Source organism: Channa argus, chromosome 9 (genome assembly GCF_033026475.1).
Source record: "Channa argus isolate prfri chromosome 9, Channa argus male v1.0, whole genome shotgun sequence".
NCBI classification, from domain to species: domain Eukaryota; kingdom Metazoa; phylum Chordata; class Actinopteri; order Anabantiformes; family Channidae; genus Channa; species Channa argus.
Window position 1 is genome coordinate 1,485,564 of NC_090205.1, and position 23,391 is coordinate 1,508,954.

Sequence of the window (23,391 nt, forward strand, 5' to 3'; positions counted from 1 at the left end):
TCACATTTCATGACCAATTTATGCAGAAAAAAGCTAATTGCTCATTTACTTTTTTTTTGCCACTGTATGTGCACACTGAGATGGACTGCTGTATTCTACCATTTCACACACTGGCCAGGCAGAAGTTGCTAAAAGTTGTGCAATTGTATATGTTATTGTGTTATCTTTATACAGTGGACATAAAAAGTCTACACACCAATGCTGAAATGCCAGGATTTTTAGATGTAAGTAAATCTGAAAACTGATATCTTTCACAGCAATAAATTAAATTCAAAGATTCTAATAATGTGGTTAAATAAATATGCACACCCTTAAACTAATACTTTGTTGAAGCACCTCTTGAATGTTAGAGAGCATTGAGTCTTAGGGGGGTTGGGGTCTATCAGCATGCCACATCTTGCCTTGGGAATCTTTGCCCCCTCTTCCTTGCAAAAGCTTTTAAATCTGTCAGATCACGAGAGCATCCCCTGTATTTCTTCAGGTCACCCCACAGATTTTCAGTTAAATTCGCCTACCTCCTTGACTAAAGGCCCAGTTCCAGCTGAAGGAAAAAATCCCCAAAGCATAAAGCTGCCACCACCATGCTTCACTGTGGGTGTTATGTTTACTTAGTGATATGCAGTGATGTTTTTGTGGCAATACCAGATTTTCCCACATGCTTTTGTGATATTTTAAGTAGGCCTTTGCCAAACGTAGCTGGGTTTAGATTATTTCTTCATAGGAAGAGTATTCTGTCTTGCCACCCAACCCCACAGCTCAGACATGAAAAATTGTTGTCACATGTAGAACACACAGACATTTCTGCAGCTTCTATATTGTTTCTAAAGTCCTCTTGGCAGCCTGCCAGGTCATTGGTTTTCCTATTTAATTAAAGCAATTTTGGAGAACTGTCCAGTTTTTAGGGAAGTTACTGTTGCACCATATTTTTTCTACTTGTTAGTGACCATCTTGGTATATCTAATACCTTAGTTTGTTTTTTTTTAAACACAGCCACATTCCTAATTAAAGGAGTGTGCACAGTTAAAATTCTGTTGCATGTCGTAAAACTTTTTAAATAAGTATCTTTTTTACAATTGGGTTCAGTGTTCCTTTAATTTTCAGAAGAAATAAAAATACTAAGGTAAACAATTAGTTGGCTACTGTAATCCTTTGCCCAATGGTTTAAAAGCTGGCTATGGATCTGACTCGCTGTATTTGTCAGATTAGAGAGAAGAGGAAGGCCGTTTAGCAAAGTGATGTACCCTTTTAATTTGCCACTACAGGTAGAGTTGACAGTTAAGCATTGGTATGTGGTTTCTGAATAAATTGCATTTAAAAAAAGTCAATCAATCAAACTTTATTGTCTTTTTGTCATCCATACAGCAGCAGTAGTGCAGACTGAATAAAACTGTGTTTCTCTCTTACTAAAAAAGACATTTTAAAGATTTAAATTTAATAAATAGTAGAATAGATAAAAGTGACAACCAATAGAGTAAAGTTACGATCCAAAGGATTGCAGTAAGGTTTTAGGTCAGTGGTTCAACAAGCTGACCATTTGTGGTAGGAAGCTGTTAAGCAGTCTGTTGGTCCTTTTAATACTGCGATAGCTTTTCTCTGATGGAAACAATTAAAACAGTTTATTGAGAGGATGTGAAAAGTCTTTGACAATGTTCAGTGCACCAGTTTTGGAAGAATTCCTATACAGAGGGCAGAGACTCCTTTTAACTTCTCTGCACCCTGCACCACCATGAAGTTTGTACCATGAAGGCATGCAGTATGTCATTAAACTCAGCTTCCTTGCAAAGTGCAGTCTATGCTGGCCCCTCGCATTGGTGTTTTTCACCCAGGTGAGGTCATCGGAGATCTGTACTGCAAAAAGCTCGATGTTGCCCACTGCCTCTTCTAGATCTCCACTAATGCAGAGTGGAGAATGCTCAAGTCATGTATTCCGGAAGTTCATGATCATCTCCTTTGTTTTGGTCCACGTTGAGCACCAGGTTGTTCTCTCTGCACCATCCCTCCAGATATGTTACCTCCTCCCTGTACATTCCTGATTCTTCGTCATTGTGGATGACTCCCACTACTATAGTGTCAGCCGTGAACTTAATGATCAGGTGGATACATAGTCATGTGTTAGCAATGCCCATAGATCAACTGACTACAGGTCCTGAGAAAGTCAACTTTCTGCAGACATCTGACCAGCTGGATGTTTTAGTAAAACATCAAATGTTGTTTAATTATCACAGAGCTGTGGGATGATAATGGTAGTGTCCCACTTTAAATTATTTCATTTTTGTTATTATTGATAGCATTAATAGTGCCCTGGGTTAACAACTAGCGCCACCGGTACTGTTGACATACAGGGTGCAGGTGGAAATTGGGCTACTGATGGTCGAAGATAGAGAGGAGGAAGGAGGATATACTATGTGTCCAGGACACAAGGTGGAAAGGTAGCAAGGCTCGAAGCTTAGGAGCAGGGTTCATGTTGATTTATGATGGGTCGGATAGGAAGAGAAATGAAGTAGGAGTTATCCTGAGAGAGGGGTTTGTAAGGAATCTTCTAAAGGTGAAAAGAGTATCACACAGGTGGATGAGTCTGAAGCTGGAAATTCAAAGCTTAATGTTTAATGTTGTTAACATTTTTAAGAACAAGGGAGATGTGCAGAGCTGTGGCAACTACAGAGGAATAAAGCTGATGAGCCAAACAATGAAGTTGTGGGAAAGAGTAGTGAAAGCTAAGCTACAGGCAGATGTGAGCAGCAATATGGTTTCATGACTAGAAAGAGTCCAACAGATGCAGTATTTGCTTTGAGGATACTGATGGAGAAGTACAGAGAAGGTCAGAGGGAGTTGCATTGTGTCTTTGTAGATTTAGAGAAAGCGTATGACAGGGTGCCGAGAGAGGGAAGAAACGCAACAATGACCAAATCATACTTTCCCTCTGACTTCGGGTGGGGATCCTGAGTATAGTACAGTTAAAACATACACATATTGTTTAACTTACCCATGCATCTCAATCATGTGAGCAACCAGTATATTGACAAGCTGCCTTGTGGGGCTGTGTATTCCTCTAACACATCCTGACCACCTGCTTTTGTCAGCAAAGCATCTCTGACCAACTATTTACAGAAAAGGGAAGAATAGGAAATTAGAAGTTATACCGTGGCTTCAGATTTTCTATTTTAAGTAGTACTTAAAAAAGCTAGCAAAATTTAAAATGGCCATAATGCTACCAATTATTTTTCCATATCATTCATTTGCATACAATGAATCACAACATAAAAAAGATCAAACTTGCAGGTCTGTGCACTTCAGCAATAATGGTTGCTACCTCCTTAGCAGTTTCTTAGTCTGAATTGCTTGTTGTAAGATAGGTCCTCTATCCAATGACAGAAAACAAAACACATTATTTAACATAATATTTGCATTTTCAAAATTTAGCATCCTTTACTCGTTTATTAGGAAACACCAGATTAATCCTCGTCTTGAAGCGTTAGGTACAAGTCAGCATTGGCTTCAACCACCTTATTAAGTCGTCATCTTCCACTGCAGTGTGGGACGCATCACATGGAGAGTTGAGCTCTATTTGACAACCCGAATTTGCATCTGACTGCAAAATAAATACATTCCTTAGCAACGACAAAGTGAAGATACAGACTCTCTTCCCAACTGTTGGACAAGATAAATATTACAACTACCCATTAAATAATTACCTGCACTGATTTATTAACAGATCTTTTAGCTGATAATGATGAATAAAGAGATTTATACAATTTTAAGAAAACAGATGTAAATTATAATATAAATCTCAGCATTAGCAGCAATGTGGCGGGTAAAAGTAATGAAAGTGTTTAAACGGTCCCTCTAGGTAGCGCTAATGCTAATTAGCATTAGCGTTAGTTTAGCTAGTGAAGACCAACTCTGTTTCAGCCTCATTTTCGGGCATTGCTGTTTTGAATCGGCACAGAGTTACATGCATGTACTCCTGGACAATAATGAGCAATTCTTGTGATTAAAGTAATGAATTTATTAAAAATTGTATTTTTTATTAAAAATAAAACCGGGCCCCCTAGCCAACCACTTCTCAACTAGCTTGCTAGAGTTTATTTTGTGCTCGTTATTAAAGTTACATGATTTGTAATGTTATGGTGGGACAAAAGGTATTATATTTAGTCATTAAGACAGCATTAAGCTAACTTCATTAGTTGAGCTATCTTAGCTTGGCTTGGTAATATTTATATATTTACAATGCAGGATCACTTAATGTCTTTGTCTGTTCATTCTTTGCTAATATTATTTGGTCATCGAATAAACAGTGGAACAGTGGGCAGGGCAGCACCAATGAGTAAGTCTGCAGATGTCACTTACTGCTGCCATCTGTTCTTGTCCTGTTTGGTGACGGCTCCAGAATGTAATAGAGTGATGGGATTAGCGGCTCCTGTGGACTGTCAAACGTCCTTAGCTGTTGCAGGAAATACATCCTCTACTCAGCATTTCTCAGAATAAAGTTCATTTTATTTCCCAGCTCAAGTCAATGAAGGAAGAATTTGAAGCTTTCTTTAGTTGTGACAGGGTTGGTGGAAATAATGGCAGGAGGCAGTGTGGGAAGGCTCTCCCTTGACTTCAGTTTGTCAAGGTTTCACTTTCAGGACCCAAATTCATACACATAAGCGTAGCTTTAAAAGACCGTAAAGACTTTAATATTAACAAAATATAAATGACTGATTGTACCACTTCATAAAAGACATAAAAGACTCCAGAAGTTGTGTCAGAAACGGTGCTAATGGTTGTCCATGAGTAAGTGGTGTGCTACCTACATGCGAAAGCATTTTTATTGCCATACTGTGCCACAGACATGACTGACTGGATCACAGCTGGTCAAGTTTGTATTTTTGAAATTATCATTTAACTGTGCAATGGCATGTCCTCCATTATTACCTTTCTCACCAGGTTTAGCGACAGGTTTATTATGCAGATCCTTGCAAGTTTTTTAAATTACATCTACAGACATCTGAACTGCTGGATGTTTTTGTAAAACACCAAATACTGTTTTTGGAATGATGATGATACATATGATAATGAATGATATCCCATTTTAAATGAATTCACAATATTTACCGTTTTAAAAATTATTATTTAATATATTATGGCTGGTACATCACAATAATACACTGAATCATGTTTTTCTAAAGAATATTATGAATTATGATTATGGTACAATATTCTATTTAACACTAAACCAAACTGACCAAACAACGAGTTGTTGTGTGAACAAAAACAAGCAGAGAGAAACTTATAATTCCATCAAAGCTGTCAATAAAAGTAGAGAAAGAACAAGACAGAAGTAGCGAGAGAAAGGGAAACTGATGAATGAGGATGTGATGTAATTAGCAAGAGAGGGAAAGAGAGAGAGATGAAGGTTAAGACAGAAAGTGATAAATCAGTTGTCTGACAGGAGTTTTAGTCAGAAGCTGTCAGGGCTGCAGCTTCTCCTCCTCCTCTCTCTGAGGATGGAGGATCAGGACAGAGCAGAGCTCTGCTTTCCACAACTCCTCAATGACTCCTGCAGGAAACCAAAGATCAGTCAGCCTGACGGTGTCCTTATGTATTTGTTGTTCTTCATCTCTGTGCTCACTGTGATTCTCAACCTGCTCGTCATCATCTCAGTCTCCCACTTCAGGTAAAGATAAACTCAGCAAACTTACAATTGATTCTTTTTATAAGTGAAAATGTTACTTAGAGTTAGTGTGTAAATAACTTCACATCTTGCCACCAGATGTATTTTCTGCTTTCCTGACAATGTTTTTTAATGTTAAATGTCCAGATGTGCCACATGTAAAACATATCACTTTACATTAATGTCTGATATTACATTACATGTCTTTGTCTCCCTGCAGGCAGCTGCACACACCCACCAACCTCCTCATCCTCTCTCTGGCTGTGTCAGACTTTCTCTCTGGGTTTGAGACAGTGTTAGAAGTTCATCGACAAACATCTTGTTGGTTTCTTGGTGACATCATGTGTTCTCTACATGTTTATGTGAGCTCGATCATTTTCAGTGCCTCAATAGGAAACATGATACTTATATCAGTCGATCGTTATGTGGCCATTTGTGACCCTCTGTATTACTCCACCAGAGTCACTGTGTGGAGAGTTAAAATGTCTATTTGTGTGTCTTGGACGTGTTCTGTTGTCTACAATGGTCTGATTTTAAGGGACTACTTGACTCAACCAGGATGGTATAGGTTTTGCTATGGACAGTGTGTGGGGGGCACTGACAGCATTTCAGAAATGTTGGATGCAGTCTTGTCATCTATTGCTCCAGTCACTGTGATCATAATTCTGTATCTAAGAGTGTTTGTGACGGCTGTGTCTCAGGCTCGTGCCATGCGCTCTCATGTTGCGTCCGTCACACTCCAGCATTCAGGGACTGTAATGACTAAGAAATCTGAGCTGAAAGCAGCCAGGACTCTGGGTGTTGTTGTACTTGTGTTCTTAATGTGTTTCTGCCCATATTTCTTTTTCTCTTTTGTACCACATAGCTCTGTTGATAAAATATCTGCAGCCTTTGGTGTCTTCCTGTTACATATTAACCCCTGTCTGAACCCTGTGATCTACGCCTTGTTCTACCGCTGGTTTAGAAAAGCTATCATACTCATTTTCTCTCTTCAGATACTGCAGCCTGGCTCCCGTGAGACCAACATGCTGTAAACAGAGACTGTGCAGTGACTGAAATGTGATCTGCTCTATGGACAAAGAAATTCATTTGTTCATGTTCTTCAGTGAGTGAATTCACAAATCCAAACAGTGAAAATGTGCAGAGTACGGTCAGCAGCTGACCCAGAATAAAAATGAAGTCTTTGCTGACAGCAGCACATCCGTGGAAAACTTACAAAATTTCTCTCAGAGCTATTAGTTTGTTTTTTAAAGAAGGCATTGTATGTTAAATTATACACTGCCAAACCTCCAGGTTCTTGCTGTTAGGCAATACTTTACTGTACTCTTCATTCAAGCTCCTTATTAGTTTAGCCTACAGGTTTAGCTTGTAGCTATAATAACAAACATTTACATTGCTGCTTTTATGTTGGCTTGAGTTACTTGTTCCTCTTTTGAAGAAAGGGAGTCTCTTTGGTGTTTGTCACTTAGAACAGCTGTTAGCTCTTGACTTCACTGTAGACATAAAGGGCATTCTAGCCTCTTTCACACATTAAATCCTGAGAATATTAGGAAAATTCAGCCTCAGACATTGCTGGGACTGGCCTTCCAGTCATGTAACTCAGAGCGGGAGATCACATGCGTGAGAAGCATCCTCACGTGTGACAATCCGCTGTATTTCCAAGCACAATCAACACAGAGGAGGCACAATTTTATATATAATGTAATCTTTGGGGAACGGTGTTTTATTTACAGCACATTGAAGTCAGTAACAGCAGCTTGATTTATAATACGCCGTTGAGTTATCAACTTAGATGAAGGGGACTCCATTTAAAAGGACAAATTAAAGAAACTGTGATCACTCACTTAAATATCGTTGATAGATATTTGATGCACACACAGGCCCAAACTGAAAACCAATGTATGGCCCTTTTTGTGTGTGGGACCATACACATGCTGTGTGAAGTTAAAGGACTTTGTCAAAGATATTAATTTTAATGCTATGTTGCAGGAAGCGTGATCAATGTGGATGTTTAAAAAAAAAAAAATCACAGACTATTAAAACAGACTCCAATTTGATAATAGTGGATATAAACTCTGCAAACTCATCTAAAAACACACGCGCAGGACCAGGGGGTCTGTAGATTAAAACACAGTAAAAAGACTTTGTAGTGCCAACCTTAGACATTTGGTGTTTAAACGAGCTGAAGGAGTCCTGACTTAATTGGCAGAAGGAGAAATAGTCACTGTGTACAATGGCAAGTCCTCCTCCACGACCTATTTTACGGGCTGTGCCAAACAAGGAGCAGTCTGGAGGACGGAGTTCATTTAGATGGAACGCTTTTAGCCAATGGGTCTAATAGTAACTTCTTGAACCTTTTCAATCTAAGTTTAGGTCATGACACTCCACTGAAACTGCACTCACTAAAGTGGTAAAGATTGTTTGACTTAACACAGATTCAGATTTAACCTCTGTGCTTCTCTGTTCTTTCGAGACTACATATAATTCTGAAGAAATTTGATTTCTCTGGATTAGCCCTTGCTTGGCTAAAATTCTTTTTCTGAAAGAACACAATGTGTTTCCTAAAATATTATTACATAAGCATTTTCTCATGGAATACATCAGGGTGCAGTCCTTGGCCAAATCATACAGTTATTGATTTCCATTGTTATAAAGATGATACTGTAAATACAGATGGTGCTTCTCAGATTACTAAAACTGAGTCACGCCACTGCTGTAGAAAATAATGTGAATAACATTGTGCTTCTAAATTCAAAACTGAGATGATGGTTATTGGCCTAGCACTGTCAAGTCTTTTTGGGTTTCGTCTTCAACAACTGCCCAAACTTGAAAAAGGCATAAGCCAATCACAAGGAAATCGGAAATAACTCAGTTTCTTCTACATTTGCCTTGTTTATTGACCCTTTCTTCAGTAGCAAAACAGCCGGCTCCAAACAGGCTCAGAAAAGGTTCAAAGCAGGCTCGAAACAGGATAGAAACAGTTTAAACCCTATAGAAACAGCATAGAAGAAGTCAAAACAGGTTGATAATCTTACAAACAGAAGATGTAAAGATAAAATGTAACATATATTAGCCACCAACATTATGTAACAGGTTTAACAGAAGTTTTAAGTCCTCTACACTCTGCGTGGCTAATTAGCATACCATGCTGAATAATTTCATAAAAAGACTGATAAACCCAAAACATGCTTTAACCAAATTATTTAATACCAGTAGTTTACACAATAAGTTTTAACATAAAAATCAGCTTACATACCAGTGATATCGGTTAACTGCACTGATGAAGCATCTTCTCCTTACTCCAGTTGACTTAAAAGTCTTGTCTCGTGGTCTGCATCATCACTCCACTGCAGCCCGATCACCTACGCCACACGTGTGTTTTCTCTCTCTTTATTCATCCCAGGGTAGACTAACATTACTTGAGCGCCAAGAATTGCGTAGTTACTTTTGAGGTTAGGCTAGGTGTTACCTAACCTCTCTTTTGAATAATACAAACAAAGACAAAACTAAAACTGCCTTTCTTACATTCTTACAATACATAACATAGCTCAAATTTGATCTCATCTTTCCATGGTAATGCAGTGAAATTAATTTATGTCGAGAATGCTGTAATTAGAATTCAAACAATCTGGAAAATTTTACCATAGTACTCAATTTTTAATTTCCCTTTATTGTCTCCCTGTTCATGTAAGATCAGATTTCATATCTGCTTCTGATGACCTAAAAAATCTTAAATGTAATTGCTCATGCTCATACTCATAAATTCCCAGAGGGCGAAGCTGCTCTGTCCCTACATTTTCCTTTTCTAATGGGATAACCTCCCTGATTACATTAGGGAGTCTGACTTATCAGAGATTTTTAAATCTTAACTTAAAGCTCATTTATATGCCCTAAACTTTAATTAGTGCCTTACTAAGATGGTTTGTACCTGCTACAAGTTCCTGGCTGGTGTATTGGTTTCAGTTTCCATTGCTTTTTACTAATTCGTAAACCCAGTATGTACAAAATACCACTGACATTTGGCAGTATGCCTGTCATACATGTGACAGAATTTGAGATGCCGACATTGGTCACTTCCACCAGTGCTGTTTCTGTAGTATGATGAATTTTAAATCCTGACTGAAAGTTTTCAAACAAGTTATATCTGTACAGGTGGTCGCATAATTGCTTGCAACTACTTTTTCAGGGATAAATAGGGTATTGCTCTGTAATTGCCTAAAAGATGTGACTCAGGACAAAGTTTTTAAGTTTTTAAGTAGGGATTTGACTACAGCAGCCTTATAGACCTTTGGTACAGCTTGTTTGTAAAAATAAATTAATCTAATATTGATGTGTCTGTTAAAGATAAAACCTCTTTGAGCAGTTTATTCAGGATGGGGTTTAACAGACATGTCGTTTTTATTGAAGCATTTGTTAAAGTTAGCTCAGTAAGATCAATGGGGGAGAAGCAGTCTTAGAGGGATCAAGGTCTTATTGATCTTTCTTAAGCTATTGGACAGATGTAGCCATTGAAAGTGACATAGTTTTTCTGTGCGGTATGTCAGGGGTACCCTACTGGTGGTGCTTCATAATGAATCCAAACAGTTTCTCATCCCATGGCATCATATTATGACGATAATGACATATGGCGTCAAATTGTGTCACTTTGTACATCCTTTGGTGGATCATATTGATGCCACAGATACCCATAGGCATTACTAGATGCTTCAGAAGCACCCCTTGCAACAGCACCTGGCAATGATGCTATGGGTGCACTGTTTTGTCAGTATTGGACACTCCAGGAATGTCAGCTTTTGATGCTATGGTAGCGACACAAATGGTATATACACAAAAACTGCAGGGTAAGGTTAAGTTACACGATAAATTACATAAAAACAAAATGCTACAAACAGTGAAACTGACACACTATAATTGTGTGGCAGCACATTGGGAATGAGAACGGTCTCAGAATGCAGTGCATTTAATTCTGAAGCAGGCTCATTAAATTAAACCTGCAGTTCTTCAATTAGCAACTAGATGTTGCAAAGTCTAGCCAAACGTCCACAGTACTGAATCCTACTGTCTGTGGTGAACATTAGTCTTAAATCCAAATTATCACACTTCTACTGGATAAGCCTAAAAGTCAAAAATAATAATAATTCTACCAGCTTGCTATCACATCAATGTGATACACCTGTGTTTACATGTCTGTAGGTAAATTTATTGCTTCATTTATTCCAAAGACATGTTGCAGTGGGCTATAATATAGATATCAAATGTTCCCTGAAAAACCATTTTTACCTTTGTAGTTTAGTTGCTCAGGAACCTTTTAGGAGGTTATATGAGTGAATGTGTATGAAACATATAATATAAACATACAGTATAATCACATCGTGACTCACAGCTGTGAGATATAAACATTAGTTTCAAATCTGATCTGACAGACAGTATTCAATTTCAATTCAATTTAACTTTCTTTATATAGCACCAATACACAACAAATTCCTCTCAAGGCACTTTACTGAATAAAGTCAAGACTATAAAGATGTATAGAAAAAACCCAACAAGTCCCCTTGAGCAAGCCCTGGGCAGTAGTAGAGAAGAAAAGCACCCTTTAATGGAAGAAACCTCCAGCAGAACCAGGCTCAGGGTGGGCAGCCATCTGTCTTGACCGATTAGGGTGAGTGAAAAGTGGAGAGAGAAAGCAAAAGAGGAACAAAAGCAACAACAAAACATCGGGCAGGTTGGTCAACCGGAGTAACTGTGGCACAGGAATGTAAAAGCAATCATCCACCCTTCCCTCAGTTTTTTGTCAAATCCCTGGCTCCTCCGGTCACATGTCAAAGCTCCTAGTTAGTGTTGGTCAGCTGCATAGCAGCTCCCCCATCGGTGTGTTTGTGTAATTGTGAGTGCAAATGGGTAAATGAGAAGCAGTGTAAAATACTTTTGAATGCCAATAGGTAGAAAAGCGCTATAAGTGCAGACCATTTACCATTTAAAGTAAGATTCAGTACTGTAGACCGGGGATTGGGGAAAAGATGTACTGCAGATTGGATTATATGAGCCTACCTTAGAATTAAATACACTGCATTCCTGATGGAACGCTACTAGAAGGGTACAGTGGACATACTGTACAGAAAACTAAAACACTTTTATTTCAGTATTGTTTTGTGACTGACTTTGAAACTCATCTTATAATACTATCAAAACTGAGTACAAGGGGAGAAAGTAGAACAGCATAAGTAGAGAGAGAGAGAAAAAAATTAAAGTCATGAATATGACGATGCGATGTAATTAGCAAGAGACACACATCAGTGGCCAACAGAGAGAGAGGGGTGAAGGTTAAGACAGAAACTGAAATATCAGTTGTCTGACAGTTTTAGTCAGAAGCTGTCAGGGCTGCAGCTTCTCCTCCTCATCTCTCTCAGGATGGAGGATCAGAACGGAGCAGAGCTCTGCTTTCCACAGCTCCTCAATTCCTCCTGCAGAAAACCAAAGGTCAGTCAGTCTAAAGCTGCCCTCCTGTATTTTCTGTTCTCCATTTCTGTGCTCTCTGTGATTCTCAACCTGCTCGTCATCATCTCAGTCTCCCACTTCAGGTAAAGATAAACTCAGCAAAACGTACAATTGATTCTATTTATAAAAGTTAATGTGTAAATAACTTCACATCTTGACACCAGATGTATTTTATGCTTTGCTGACAATGTTTTTGAATGTTAAATTTCCAGATGTGCCACATGTAAGACATATCACTTTACATTAATGTCTGATATTACATTACATGTCTTTGTCTCCCTGCAGGCAACTGCACACACCCACCAACCTCCTCATTCTCTCTCTGGCTGTGTCAGACTTTCTCTGTGGGCTTGAATCCCTTTTAGAAGCTCACCAACATACAACATGTTGGTTTCATGGTGACTTCCTATGTTCACTACGTGTGTATATGAGCTCGACTGTTCTTGGTACTTCAATAGGAAACATGATACTTATATCATTCGATCGCTATGTGGCCATTTGTGTACCTTTGCATTACCCCACCAGAGTCACTGTGACAAGAGTTAAAATGTGGATTTCTATGTGTTGGACCTGCTCTGCTGTCTACAATGGTCTGATTTTAAAGGACTTTTTGACTCAACCAGGACGGTATATTTCCTGTTATGGAAAATGTGTGGGAGGCATGGATAACATTATAAGAGTTTTTGACAATATTTTGTCATCTATTGCTCCAGTCACTGTGATCATAATTCTATACATGAGAGTGTTTGTGACGGCTGTGTCTCAGGCTCGTGCCATGCGCTCTCATGTTGCAGCCGTCACACTCCAACATTCAAGGACTGTAATGAATAAGAAATCTGAGCTAAAAGCAGCCAGGACTCTGGGTGTTGTTGTAGTCGTGTTCTTAATGTGTTTTTGTCCATATTTCTCTCTCTCTTTTGTACAAGATCCATCTGTTGGTGGTTTATTTTCAACCTTCGCTTACCTTCTGTTGTATGTTAGCTACTGTCTGAACCCTGTGATCTACGCCTTATTCTACCCCTGGTTTAGAAAAGCTATTAGACTCATTTACTCTCTTCAGATACTGCAGCCTGGCTCCCGTGAGACCAACATGCTGTAAACAGACACTGCAGTGCAGTGACAGAAATGTGATCTGCTCTATGGTTTAAAAAAAAAAAAAACCTGGTTTGTCAACCAGGTTTTAAACTGTGGATTCTAAACACTTGTGGTACAGTCAGTTCGAGTGTGTTGCTCAAAACATTTGTTTATGTATACATTCATGGCTGCTGATATTTAACTTGTATATTTTTAGTCTATCCTGTGTTTCTGATTAAAAAAAATATTTTTTCTTACTGGGATGTAGTAAACTACTATATTGCAAAGATCCACTACAAAAATATTTGTTAACACTTTATAACAACTGCACAATATGAAGCATTAGTTGAGCATGAGTAGATACTTAACTCATCATGAGTAAATACTTGACTTATCATTTAGCACTGCTTCCTGCGTAAACATTGCTGGATAAAGAAATAAAGTGTAACAATTTCTGAATAAAAATATATCACTGCCAACAATGGACCCCAGTGCCACAGAACAAGAAATCAAATTTTTATAAATCAATAACAATGTATTATCTGTGTCAACCTCAATATTAAGTTCCACATATTAGAGAACAGCAGATTATAATGCGAATCACTTTCATTTTAAAACATCAGATTTATTATGAAAACCTCACTACATCCTAGGTCAGTTCACTGTTTATTTTAGGGGCAGCAGCTTTCTGGAAGCCTTAAGAGCTTTGATCATAACTTCTATAGTTGGCTCCTTATGTATTGCAGCAGCAAATTGTGTGGCAAATTTTAATGACTGCTGTGGTCTTTAAGTTCTTTATACTCAGTAGGAGATTGGAGCCTTGACCACTACTGTGTTTCGATGCATTCCAAAATGCTTGAAAACAGCTGACATAGTCCCTCCTGATTTATTTTTTTTCCTGGTACTTTAGTTAACTGAAGAATATTTCTCTTGAAGCTAATTGACTGCTTAAACTCCTTCCAGCATAAAGTAGATGGTAGCTGGTGAACTTACAAAATAATGCAATAAATGCAGCTTGAAAAGTCATCGTTTGGTTTAAATCCTTAACATGAATTGTTACAAAATTACAGAAAAACAAATTCTTAAATTGTGTTAAAAACTTGTTAAAAACTTTTCTTTCAAAGATGTTACATTTCTTTAAAATGGAAGTATTATGTCAATAATTACAAATTACATTTAATTCCCAATTTTCTACAACTTACTGTATTATTAAACAGTAATTTTTCCCTAGAATACAGTCTAATTTATATTAATAGTAAAGTCAAGTAAAGTGGGTTTTTATTGTCATTTCAGCCATATACAGTACAGTACACAGTGAAATGAAACAACGTTCCTCCAGAAGGTGCTACATGAGTCAACATAAATTAACATAGTGACATACATAGACTGTACAAAAAGTGCACATGTACAATGAAATGTTCAGTGCAAAAACACCACAAGACGGCACCGACCAGTACAGTGAGTGTGTAACCTACTGTACAAGGCAGCAATGTTGTGCTTAATAAAAAAATTGCAAAAAGAAAAAATGTTCCAGCGGGGTTGTTGGAGTGTGTGTGTCTGCACGTGCATGAATGCGCATGTGTTTGTCCAGTCCCTTTGTATTGAGGAGTCTTATTTCTTGTGGAAAGAAACTGTTGGGCAGTCGGGATGTAAGGACCCGAGTGCTTTGGTATCTTTTCCCAGACGGCAGGAGGTTGAAGAGTGTGTGTGAGGAGTGTGTGCGGTCACCCAAAATTTGGTGGCTTTTTGGATGTAGCGTGTGGTGTAAACCCCTATGATCTTCTTAGCTGTCCTTAGTATCTGTTGTAGGGTCTTGCGGCCCGAGATGGTGCGGTTCCCAAACCAGGCAGTCATACACCTGCTAGGGTTGCATGGACAGGATGGCTGTTGGGAGTTGGGCCGTCCTTAGCTTATTCAAGTAGTAGAGACGCTGCTGGGATTTTTTGTTGAAGGTGCTGGTGTTGTGGGACCAGGTTCTCGGCCAGGTGAACGCCTAGGAATTTGGTGTTCCTGACGATCTCCACCAAGCAGCCGCCGATGTCCAGTGGGAAGTAGTCACCCAAGTTCCTCCTGAAGTCAACCACCATCTCTTTAGGGTCTTTAGTTTTTTCCATATTCAGAGTACAGTTGTTACCTTTACATCAGTCCAGCACTTCTCCCGTATACTGACTGGTCTTTCTTACTGATGAGACTCACCACAATCATGTCATCAGCGGACTTGATGATGTGATTGGAGCTGCACATCACTACACAGACGTGAGTCAGCAGAGTGAACAGCAGGGGACTGAGCACACAGCCCTGAAGGCCCCAGTACTCAGTATGGTGGTGCTGGATGTGATGTTCCCGATACGGGCTGCATGAGGTCTCTCGGTCAAGAAATCCAGGATCCAGTTGCAGATGGAGGTGTTCAGGCCCAACAGGCTCAGCTACTCCATCAACTGCTGAGTGATGATGGTGTTGAATGCTAAGCTAAAGTCTATGAACAGCATTTCAAGCGTGTGTGTCCTTATTGTCCAAATGAGTGAGTGCCAGATGGGTTAGTGTGGTGGAGAGGTCATCGTCCGTGGAGTGGTTTGGACAATATGGCAAGAGGGTCCAGTGTGTGGGGCAGCAGGGTCTTGATGTGACTTATGACAAGCCGCTCGAAGCACTTCATGATGATAAGTGCAACACTTCTTCTTCCAGAAGACTTCTTCGACACGGGGATGATGGTGGTGGACTTAAACCATGTTGAAGAGGTCAGTAAGAACATCTGCCAGCTAGTCTGCACATCCTCTGAGCACATTGCCTGGAATTTTGTCTGGTCCAGCTGCTTTTGACTGTGCAGAGCTCTCCTCACTTCAGCCGTGGTCAGACACAGCACCTGGTCATCAGCAGGAGGGGTGGTCTTCCTCGCTGTAACATCGTTCTCCACTTTAAACCAAGCATAGAAGTTGTTCAGCGCATCTGGAAGGGAGCCATCTGTGTCACAGGCAGGTGATAATTTCCTGTATTTGGTGATGGCTTTGATACCTTGCCACATGTGCCATTAATGCACGGCTGTAAAGTGGCTGTGAATCTTCTGGGCGTGTGAGCGCTTAGCTTCTCTGATGGCCCGGGACAGTTTGGCCCTAGCTGTTATTAGGGCTGCCTTATCACCAGTGATGTTATCTATGCACTTGTTGATGTAACTGGTCACTGATGACTTGTATTTCTCCAAGTCAGTGAGGTCGCCATAGGTTGCAGTCTCTCTGAATATGTCCCAGTCAGTGGTCTCAAAACTGGTCTGAATTTAAAGATGAATTTAATTATAATGTCACCTCGATGTCAATCCAGCCATTCTTTTATCCATTTGCTCTGTGTCTGTTTTTTAGCAGTAGTGGCTGTTGGAGATTCTAGTTGATTGATTGGTCCATCTCCACTGCTGCTTCATAGTAAAACAAATGTTATTGGCTGTCTCACCATGTTGATTTGAGCATTCATGATTACTCAGGCTGTCATCCACAGCTTGGGGAATCACTTTCAAGTTTGGAAATACGGCTGTTAAAGTGGCTTTGCTGCACGGGGCATTCACGCTCCTACTCGGTTGTTCCACTAGTTCCCAGTTTTGTTTTGTTTTTTACGTCTGCCTGTCAAATGATTACTTAAGCAAATCTAAGTTGTGGGATGTCAACAAAGAAGAAAAACCTGGATTGTGGTCAGAGGAAGTTAAGTGAAGCCAGTGACAGGGGAGCCCTGTGAAAATTGTAAAAGCTAATCCGGAGTGGTGCAGGAAGTTAGAGCAGTTGTTCACCATTTCCGTAGTTGTTGCCCCCCAATCCCCGGCTCCTCCGGTCACATATCAAAGTGTTCTTGAGCAAGACACTGAACACGTACTTAGTTGCTCCCGGTGAGTGTTTGCCAGATGTATAGCAATTCCTGTGTGTGTGATTGTGAATGGGTGAAAAAGAAGCACTATAAAGGGCTTTGAGTACCAATAGGTAGAAAAGCGATATATACAAGTCCAGACCACTTATCATTTATCTAGCGTTTCATTTTGTTATAAACAGAGATGCAACAACAATGCTAATATTACCACATACTTAAATGTTACAGTTGGTTGCTGGCCTGTGTTTACGTTAACATTAGCTAACAGTTAATATTACAGTCAGCTAATGTTTGCTTAATGCAACTGCATCTTCTTGTGTAAGTCCCAAGTCTGGATAAGTGCAGAGGGTTGTGTCAGGAAGGGCATCCGACGTAAAACACATGCCAAATTAAAAATGTCAATCATGACTTTCACACTGAAAATAGTTCCTATACCGGATCGGTCGGGACCTGGGTTAACAACGACCGCCACCGGTGTTACGGTTAGTATAAGTATTTTAGAAAGGACCCAAGTAAGGAGACGGCAAGAGAAGGCATAAAGAGATGGGTATTTATTTATAAAGAAACAGGAGGGTTAACACATAAAAATCACTTAAAGAACTAAAGGTAACAAAACAACAAACTAAACACATACAGGGTAAACAACAGACTAAAACAGCTATCCAAACAACGGGGTGCACACATACAAGACTAACACAAGGCAGGGTACATTTAGGGACCAAACTAGACTTAAACTAATTCTAATTCACAGGTAAGAGGGTAAATTAACAGGGACAAACTAAACAGGAATAGACAGAAGGGAATAGAACCTAGACAAACTAAACTACAGCCAATGGGAAATTAACAGGGGTAACTAATACAGGGAACAGGGTAAAGTAAATAAATAAACTAATAAACTAATGCAAATCTAACAAAGGAGAACCAAACCACTAACACTAGAAATAACCAAACCACATATCTAGGAACAACAAAACCACGTAAAAACGAGAGACCAAAACACATAGCGAGGAATAATCAGACCACATAACAAGGAGTTAACAAACCATAGACCAAAAGTCCGGACAGGGATCAGGCAGGATACAAACTTGTGACGAAGGCAGACTGAGTACTAACACACGTTAACACAAACCGGCAGAGAACAGTGGGGAGAGCAGGGTATAAAAGGACAGGGGAACAGGTGAAACAAATCAGGACAAAATGAGGAAGGTAAAGACAGCAAACAGACTCACAGGAAGAGACACTGGAGGATCAATAAAATAAAAGCCAAAACAGGACATAAAGCTAAATAACTTAAACACGGGGACAGGACTGTGACAACCGGTGCCGTTTGTCGTGGCAAAAACTGTAAGGCAAGTTAGGAGGCAAAAAGGCAACTTACAAATGAATGATAACGTTGAATTTAATCAGCAAAATAGAGAAACATGCAGAGCAGAACAGAGCTACACTCATGAGTGGGCCAATCTGATTGACCAAGATGTGTAGGTTGTTCAGCCTTTTATACATATAACTCAACAGCTGGGTTCACACAAAGAACAAAGGGATGAGTCAATGCAAATCAACCTTCATACAATGTGGTCAGGAGTCTTAATTAACAAGTTCATGTTACTTTGTCCTTTTGTCTTCATTGTCTTTTAAGTCCTTGAGATTGATGATTTGTGCTGGTTCCCGTTGCCTCCCTTCTGGGAAGCAAATGTTCAGGTGTAGGTAGTTTTATAGTTGATATCTACCTAACACACTTCTTTGTGTGGCCAGAGACATGATGTCTTGCTGGGGAGCAAACGGTGAGGAAGCACTGGTGTAAACAGGTTTGATAGTGGGTCTGTGAGAAGTGTGAAAACAGTGAAACAGAGTTACCTAGATTTTGAAATTTCCCTCACAATGTTGACCTACAGGGTACCGGTGAAAATTGGACTACTGTTGGTCGAAGAAGGAGAGGAGGAAGGTGTGTTCCTAGGCAAAGAGAAGATGAAAGCTAAGAATGTAGGACTGACAGTAGGGACTTTGAATGTTGGGGCTATGACAGAGAAGGCTAGAGAGTTGGTTGACATGATGCAGAGAAGCAAGGTGGATATACTGTGTGTCCAGGAGACAAGGTGGAAAGGTAGCAAGGCTAGAAGTTTAGAAGCAGGGATCATGTTGTTCTACCATGGGTCAGATAGGAAGAAAAATGGGGTAAGAGTTATCCTGAAAGAGGAGTTTGTGAGGAACATTCTAGAGGTGAAAAGAGTATCAGACAGGTTGATGAGTCTGAAGCTGGAAATTGAAGGCATCACGTGATGTTCAATGTTGTTAGTGGTTGACCCACAGGTAGGATGTCAGAAGAGAAGGAGAAATTCTAGAATGAGTTAGATGAAGTTATTCAGAACATCCCCAAGGGTGAGAGAGTGGTGATTGGTGCAGATTTCAATGAACATGTAGGTGAAGGGAACAGAGGTGATGAGAATGTGATGGACAGATTTGATCTTCAGGACAGGAACGCAGGAGGACAGATGGTGGTAGACTTTGCAAAGAGGATGGAAATGGCTGTAGTGAACACTTTCTTCCAGAAGAGGCAGGAACATAGGGTGACATACAAGAGCCGAGGTAGAAGCACTCAGGTGGACGACATCTTGTGTAGACGTAAACTGAAAGAGATCAGTGACTGTAAAGTATTGGTAGAGGAGAGTGTAGCCAGACAACACATGATGGTGGTGTGTAAAATGACTCTGGTGGCGAGGAAACTGAAGAGGACTAAGGCAGAGCAGAGGACAAAGTAGAAGTTGAAAAAGGAAGAATATTGTGTAGTTTTCACGGATGAGCTGAGACAGACTCTGGATGGTCAGGAAGTGCTTCCACATGACTGTACCACTACAGCTATATTTGATCAGGGAGACAGGTAGGAAGGTACTCGGTGTGTCATCTGGAAAGAGGAAAGTGGACAAGAAGACTTGGTGGTGGAATGAGGAAGTTCAGGAGTGTATACAGAGAAAGAGGTTAGCTAAGAAGAAGTGGGACACTGAGAAGACTGAAGAGAGTAGACAGGAGTACAGGGAGATGCAGCGTAAAGTGAAGGTAGAGGTGGCAAAGGCCAAACAAAGAGCATATGAGGACTTGTGTACTAGGTTGGACACCAAAGAGGGAGAGGTGGATTGGTACAGGTTGGTGAGGCGGAGAGAGATAGCGATGGGAAGGATGTGCAGCAGGTTCGTGTGATTACAGATAAGGATGGAAGTGTATTGACAGGTGCCAGGAGTGTGATGGGAAGATGGAAGGAGAACTTTGAAAAGTTCACTTCATTTTGGGCAATGGTTTGTCTGGTTACGGGGTTGGGTCTGAGGGGCCCCCCCGCTGCCTGTTGTTTACTTTTGTTCATTGGACTGTGTGTCAGCGGTAATTCTTCGTCTTGTGTGGTTACACATGCAAAGAATAAATTAGCTGAGAAATCTACTTTTGACATCAAGCAATGTGATCTAGAGGTTCCATCTTTGTAAAATCACCTGGTGGAATGCTTCATGAACAACACAATCACTGGTCATTATAAGACCTTTTTAGGTGTGTGTTATCAGTTGAGGAGTCTAACAATGCTGTTACAGTTAGTCTTTTAGTGTATAAAAGAGACAGCAAAATAATGACGCGGTAAATCATTCATTATCTCCCTTGACCTTGTGACATTTGGAAGTCATCTTCTGAATAAAAAAAAAACAACATCCATGCAATTAATGTCAATACCATTGTAGTCCCACCATCCAAGTAACAGATTACTGAATGTATTTTAATTTGCATATGCTATGCTAAAAAATAGAAGCATTTTTTGTGTTGCAGTATTCCTTAACATAACATTTGTTATGAGTTACATTACACAATCAATTTAAATTCAATTAATTTTGACCACATGGCGGGTTAGGGTTAACCTAACCCTAACCCTTGTCTCGAAGTGTTTGCAGAACTGCTACAAGGTCAGTTATTGTCTAACAGCAGACCATCCCACACTGGCTCTGACCCAGAGTTACTCTATGCTCACAGGTGCTTATCAAAGTTCTGGAAAGGGAAATGGTTTCCATAAAAGGAGAAAGGACCGCGGGCAGTGTCCTGAGGGCGGAGGACGGTCTGCCCAGCAACAGAAGGTTATAAAATTATGTATGAATGTATGAAGTTTAGAACTGCATAGGATAGAGAATTGAAACTCTGTCGATGTACTTTTCTCTTGCAAGATAATAAAACCCTAAAAGACATATTGGGTGTTGAAGCTTCTTTACTAATTACACATGAGGTATCTAGGACCAGAAATTGTCACTTTTACCATGACACTGTTCACCGAGGCAATCGAATGGCCGCGTCTGGTAAGGCTAAAGGGGGACGTGTGTGTGTGTTTGTCAACAACTCGTGGTCTGGAGATATACAGACAGTTGATGAACACTGTTCGCCAGATGGGGAGTTTCTACTGCTGAAGTGCCGTCCTTTTTATCTACCGAGGGAATTCACTGCGGTGTTTTTGGCCGCTGGTTACATCCCCAGCGTGACCTAACTCCACGGCAGCACCCAGCAAACTCCATGACGTCATCAGCGCTTTAGAAACTGCTCGTCCTGATGCTGTTTTTATTGTTGCTTACGACTTCAACCAGTGTAGTTTACGGACTGTATTCCCCAAATAGCACCAGCATGTGGACATTCCCACCAGTGATAAAAACACTCTGGACAATGTTTACAGTAACATACGTGGTGCATACAGGGCTGCACCCCACCACTCAGACCACATCTCTTTGTTCCTGTACCCTGCTTACAGACAAATACTGAAACAAACACACCCTGTCACCAAACAGGTTAAACTCTGGACCCCAGAGACTGAGAGCAACTTGCAGGACTGTTTTGCTCTGACAGACTGGGATGTGTTTAAAGCTGCAGCCACCCTGGAGGACTCTTCTGTCAGCGTACAAGATTATGCTGAGTATGTGACTGGGTACATCAGCACTTGTATCAATAACATCGTGCCCAACATACAAATTTGGAAGCTTCCAAACCAGAAGCCCTGGATAAACAGTCAGGTACGTCACATGCTGCGTGCTCGCTCTCTTGCATTTAGATCAGGCAATGAGACCGAGAGCAAAGCTGCAAAGTACGGACTGAGAAAAGCCATCACAGCGGCCAAGAGGCAGCTGGACAGCTTCTACTCTACTGCTGACTCGGGGCGGATGTGGCAAAACTGCAGCACATCACAGACTACAGAACCACCACCAACATCACCACCTCAAAAAACAGCCTGCCGGACAACCTCAAAACATTCTACACCCACTTTGAGTTCCCCAGCTACACTGCAGAGAGGGGGCTCACACACACGTGGACCACTCAACCCCCCTCCCCTCCACCAACCGTCTCACCGACCCAGGTACACAAAGCTCTGAGGAATATCAACCCCCGCAAAGCAGCAGGACCAGACAACATTCCTGGGCGGGCCCTCAGAGCATGTGCCAACGAACTGAAAATGTGTTGGTATATAATACATTTTATAATTTAATCAAAGTTCATCTAAGGGCAAATAAAACAGAATGCATGTTTTTGTGTGTTTAATCAAATTGAATTAATTTTATGAAATGTGTCAACACTGAGCATGAGATTAAGTTCACTATAAATTTTGTCCTATAGCGCTAACAAAGACATAAAATAAAACAAAACAAGACAACACACTTTTACTGTGAAATAGATCACAGAAGTAACTATTAGAAGCAACAGTAAATGTTAGTTAACTCTATTACACAAACAGTGCATAAAGAACAGGACATGTATGTGTTTGTCAGTACTTACAAACTCCTCCAGCAGTCAGTGGCACACAGCAAACAACGATTTAACTAGGTGTAGAATGATGAAGGGGAAAGAAGTGATCTCCTGTTTAAAAGACACACATAACTTAATTACTTCGCTCATTTAAATCCCTTAGCAAGCTGTTTCTGAGCTCATTTTAGCCTTACACTAGCTAACAGTAAACTGTATGCTAACGTTGTTAACGAGCTAATATGCTAATCGCGATTAGCATCTTATTTTAGACACTTAAACTCCCGCACACAGCATAAACCTACATACACGGAGACATTTACCTTCTGAAGTTCTAAATACATCTGTTACAGCCTGGTAGAGTTTGCACCCACCGCAGTAATGGATGCAGACACAGCACAGTGGTTTCAACAACTTCCATTCAGCTGCTCTCATCGTAATGACACTACATCCCGTGGACTCACACTACGGGGCCACCTTCACGGCCCACCCCTCCAGCTTTCTGATTGGCTGACAGATCAATGGCAACCAATGCAAATACAGAAAAGTCCAGATAGGTTGTCACCTAACGCCAT

At 40.3% G+C, this 23,391-nt stretch overlaps 1 protein-coding gene and 1 long non-coding RNA gene across 3 annotated transcripts; one reads left to right on the top strand and one right to left on the bottom strand.

Moving 5' to 3' along the window:
* Window positions 1-1,305: 1,305 nt before the first annotated feature.
* LOC137132478 (uncharacterized) lies at window positions 1,306-23,358 on the bottom strand. 2 transcript variants are annotated; one of them, XR_010915126.1, is made up of 4 exons: window positions 23,140-23,358; window positions 22,850-22,930; window positions 2,984-12,117; window positions 1,306-2,081 (listed from the first exon to the last, which is right to left on the bottom strand). It is a non-coding gene; the product is annotated as an uncharacterized lncRNA (long non-coding RNA). The 2 variants fall into 2 exon arrangements; XR_010915125.1 differs by having other exon boundaries at window positions 1,306-12,117.
* Window positions 12,039-13,981, top strand: LOC137132477 (trace amine-associated receptor 13c-like). The gene is made up of 2 exons (XM_067514953.1): window positions 12,039-12,234; window positions 12,437-13,981. The coding sequence occupies exons 1-2, from the start codon at window positions 12,065-12,067 to the stop codon at window positions 13,248-13,250; spliced, it is 984 nt and encodes a 327-aa protein (XP_067371054.1). The 5' UTR covers window positions 12,039-12,064; the 3' UTR covers window positions 13,251-13,981.
* Window positions 23,359-23,391: the final 33 nt, after the last annotated feature.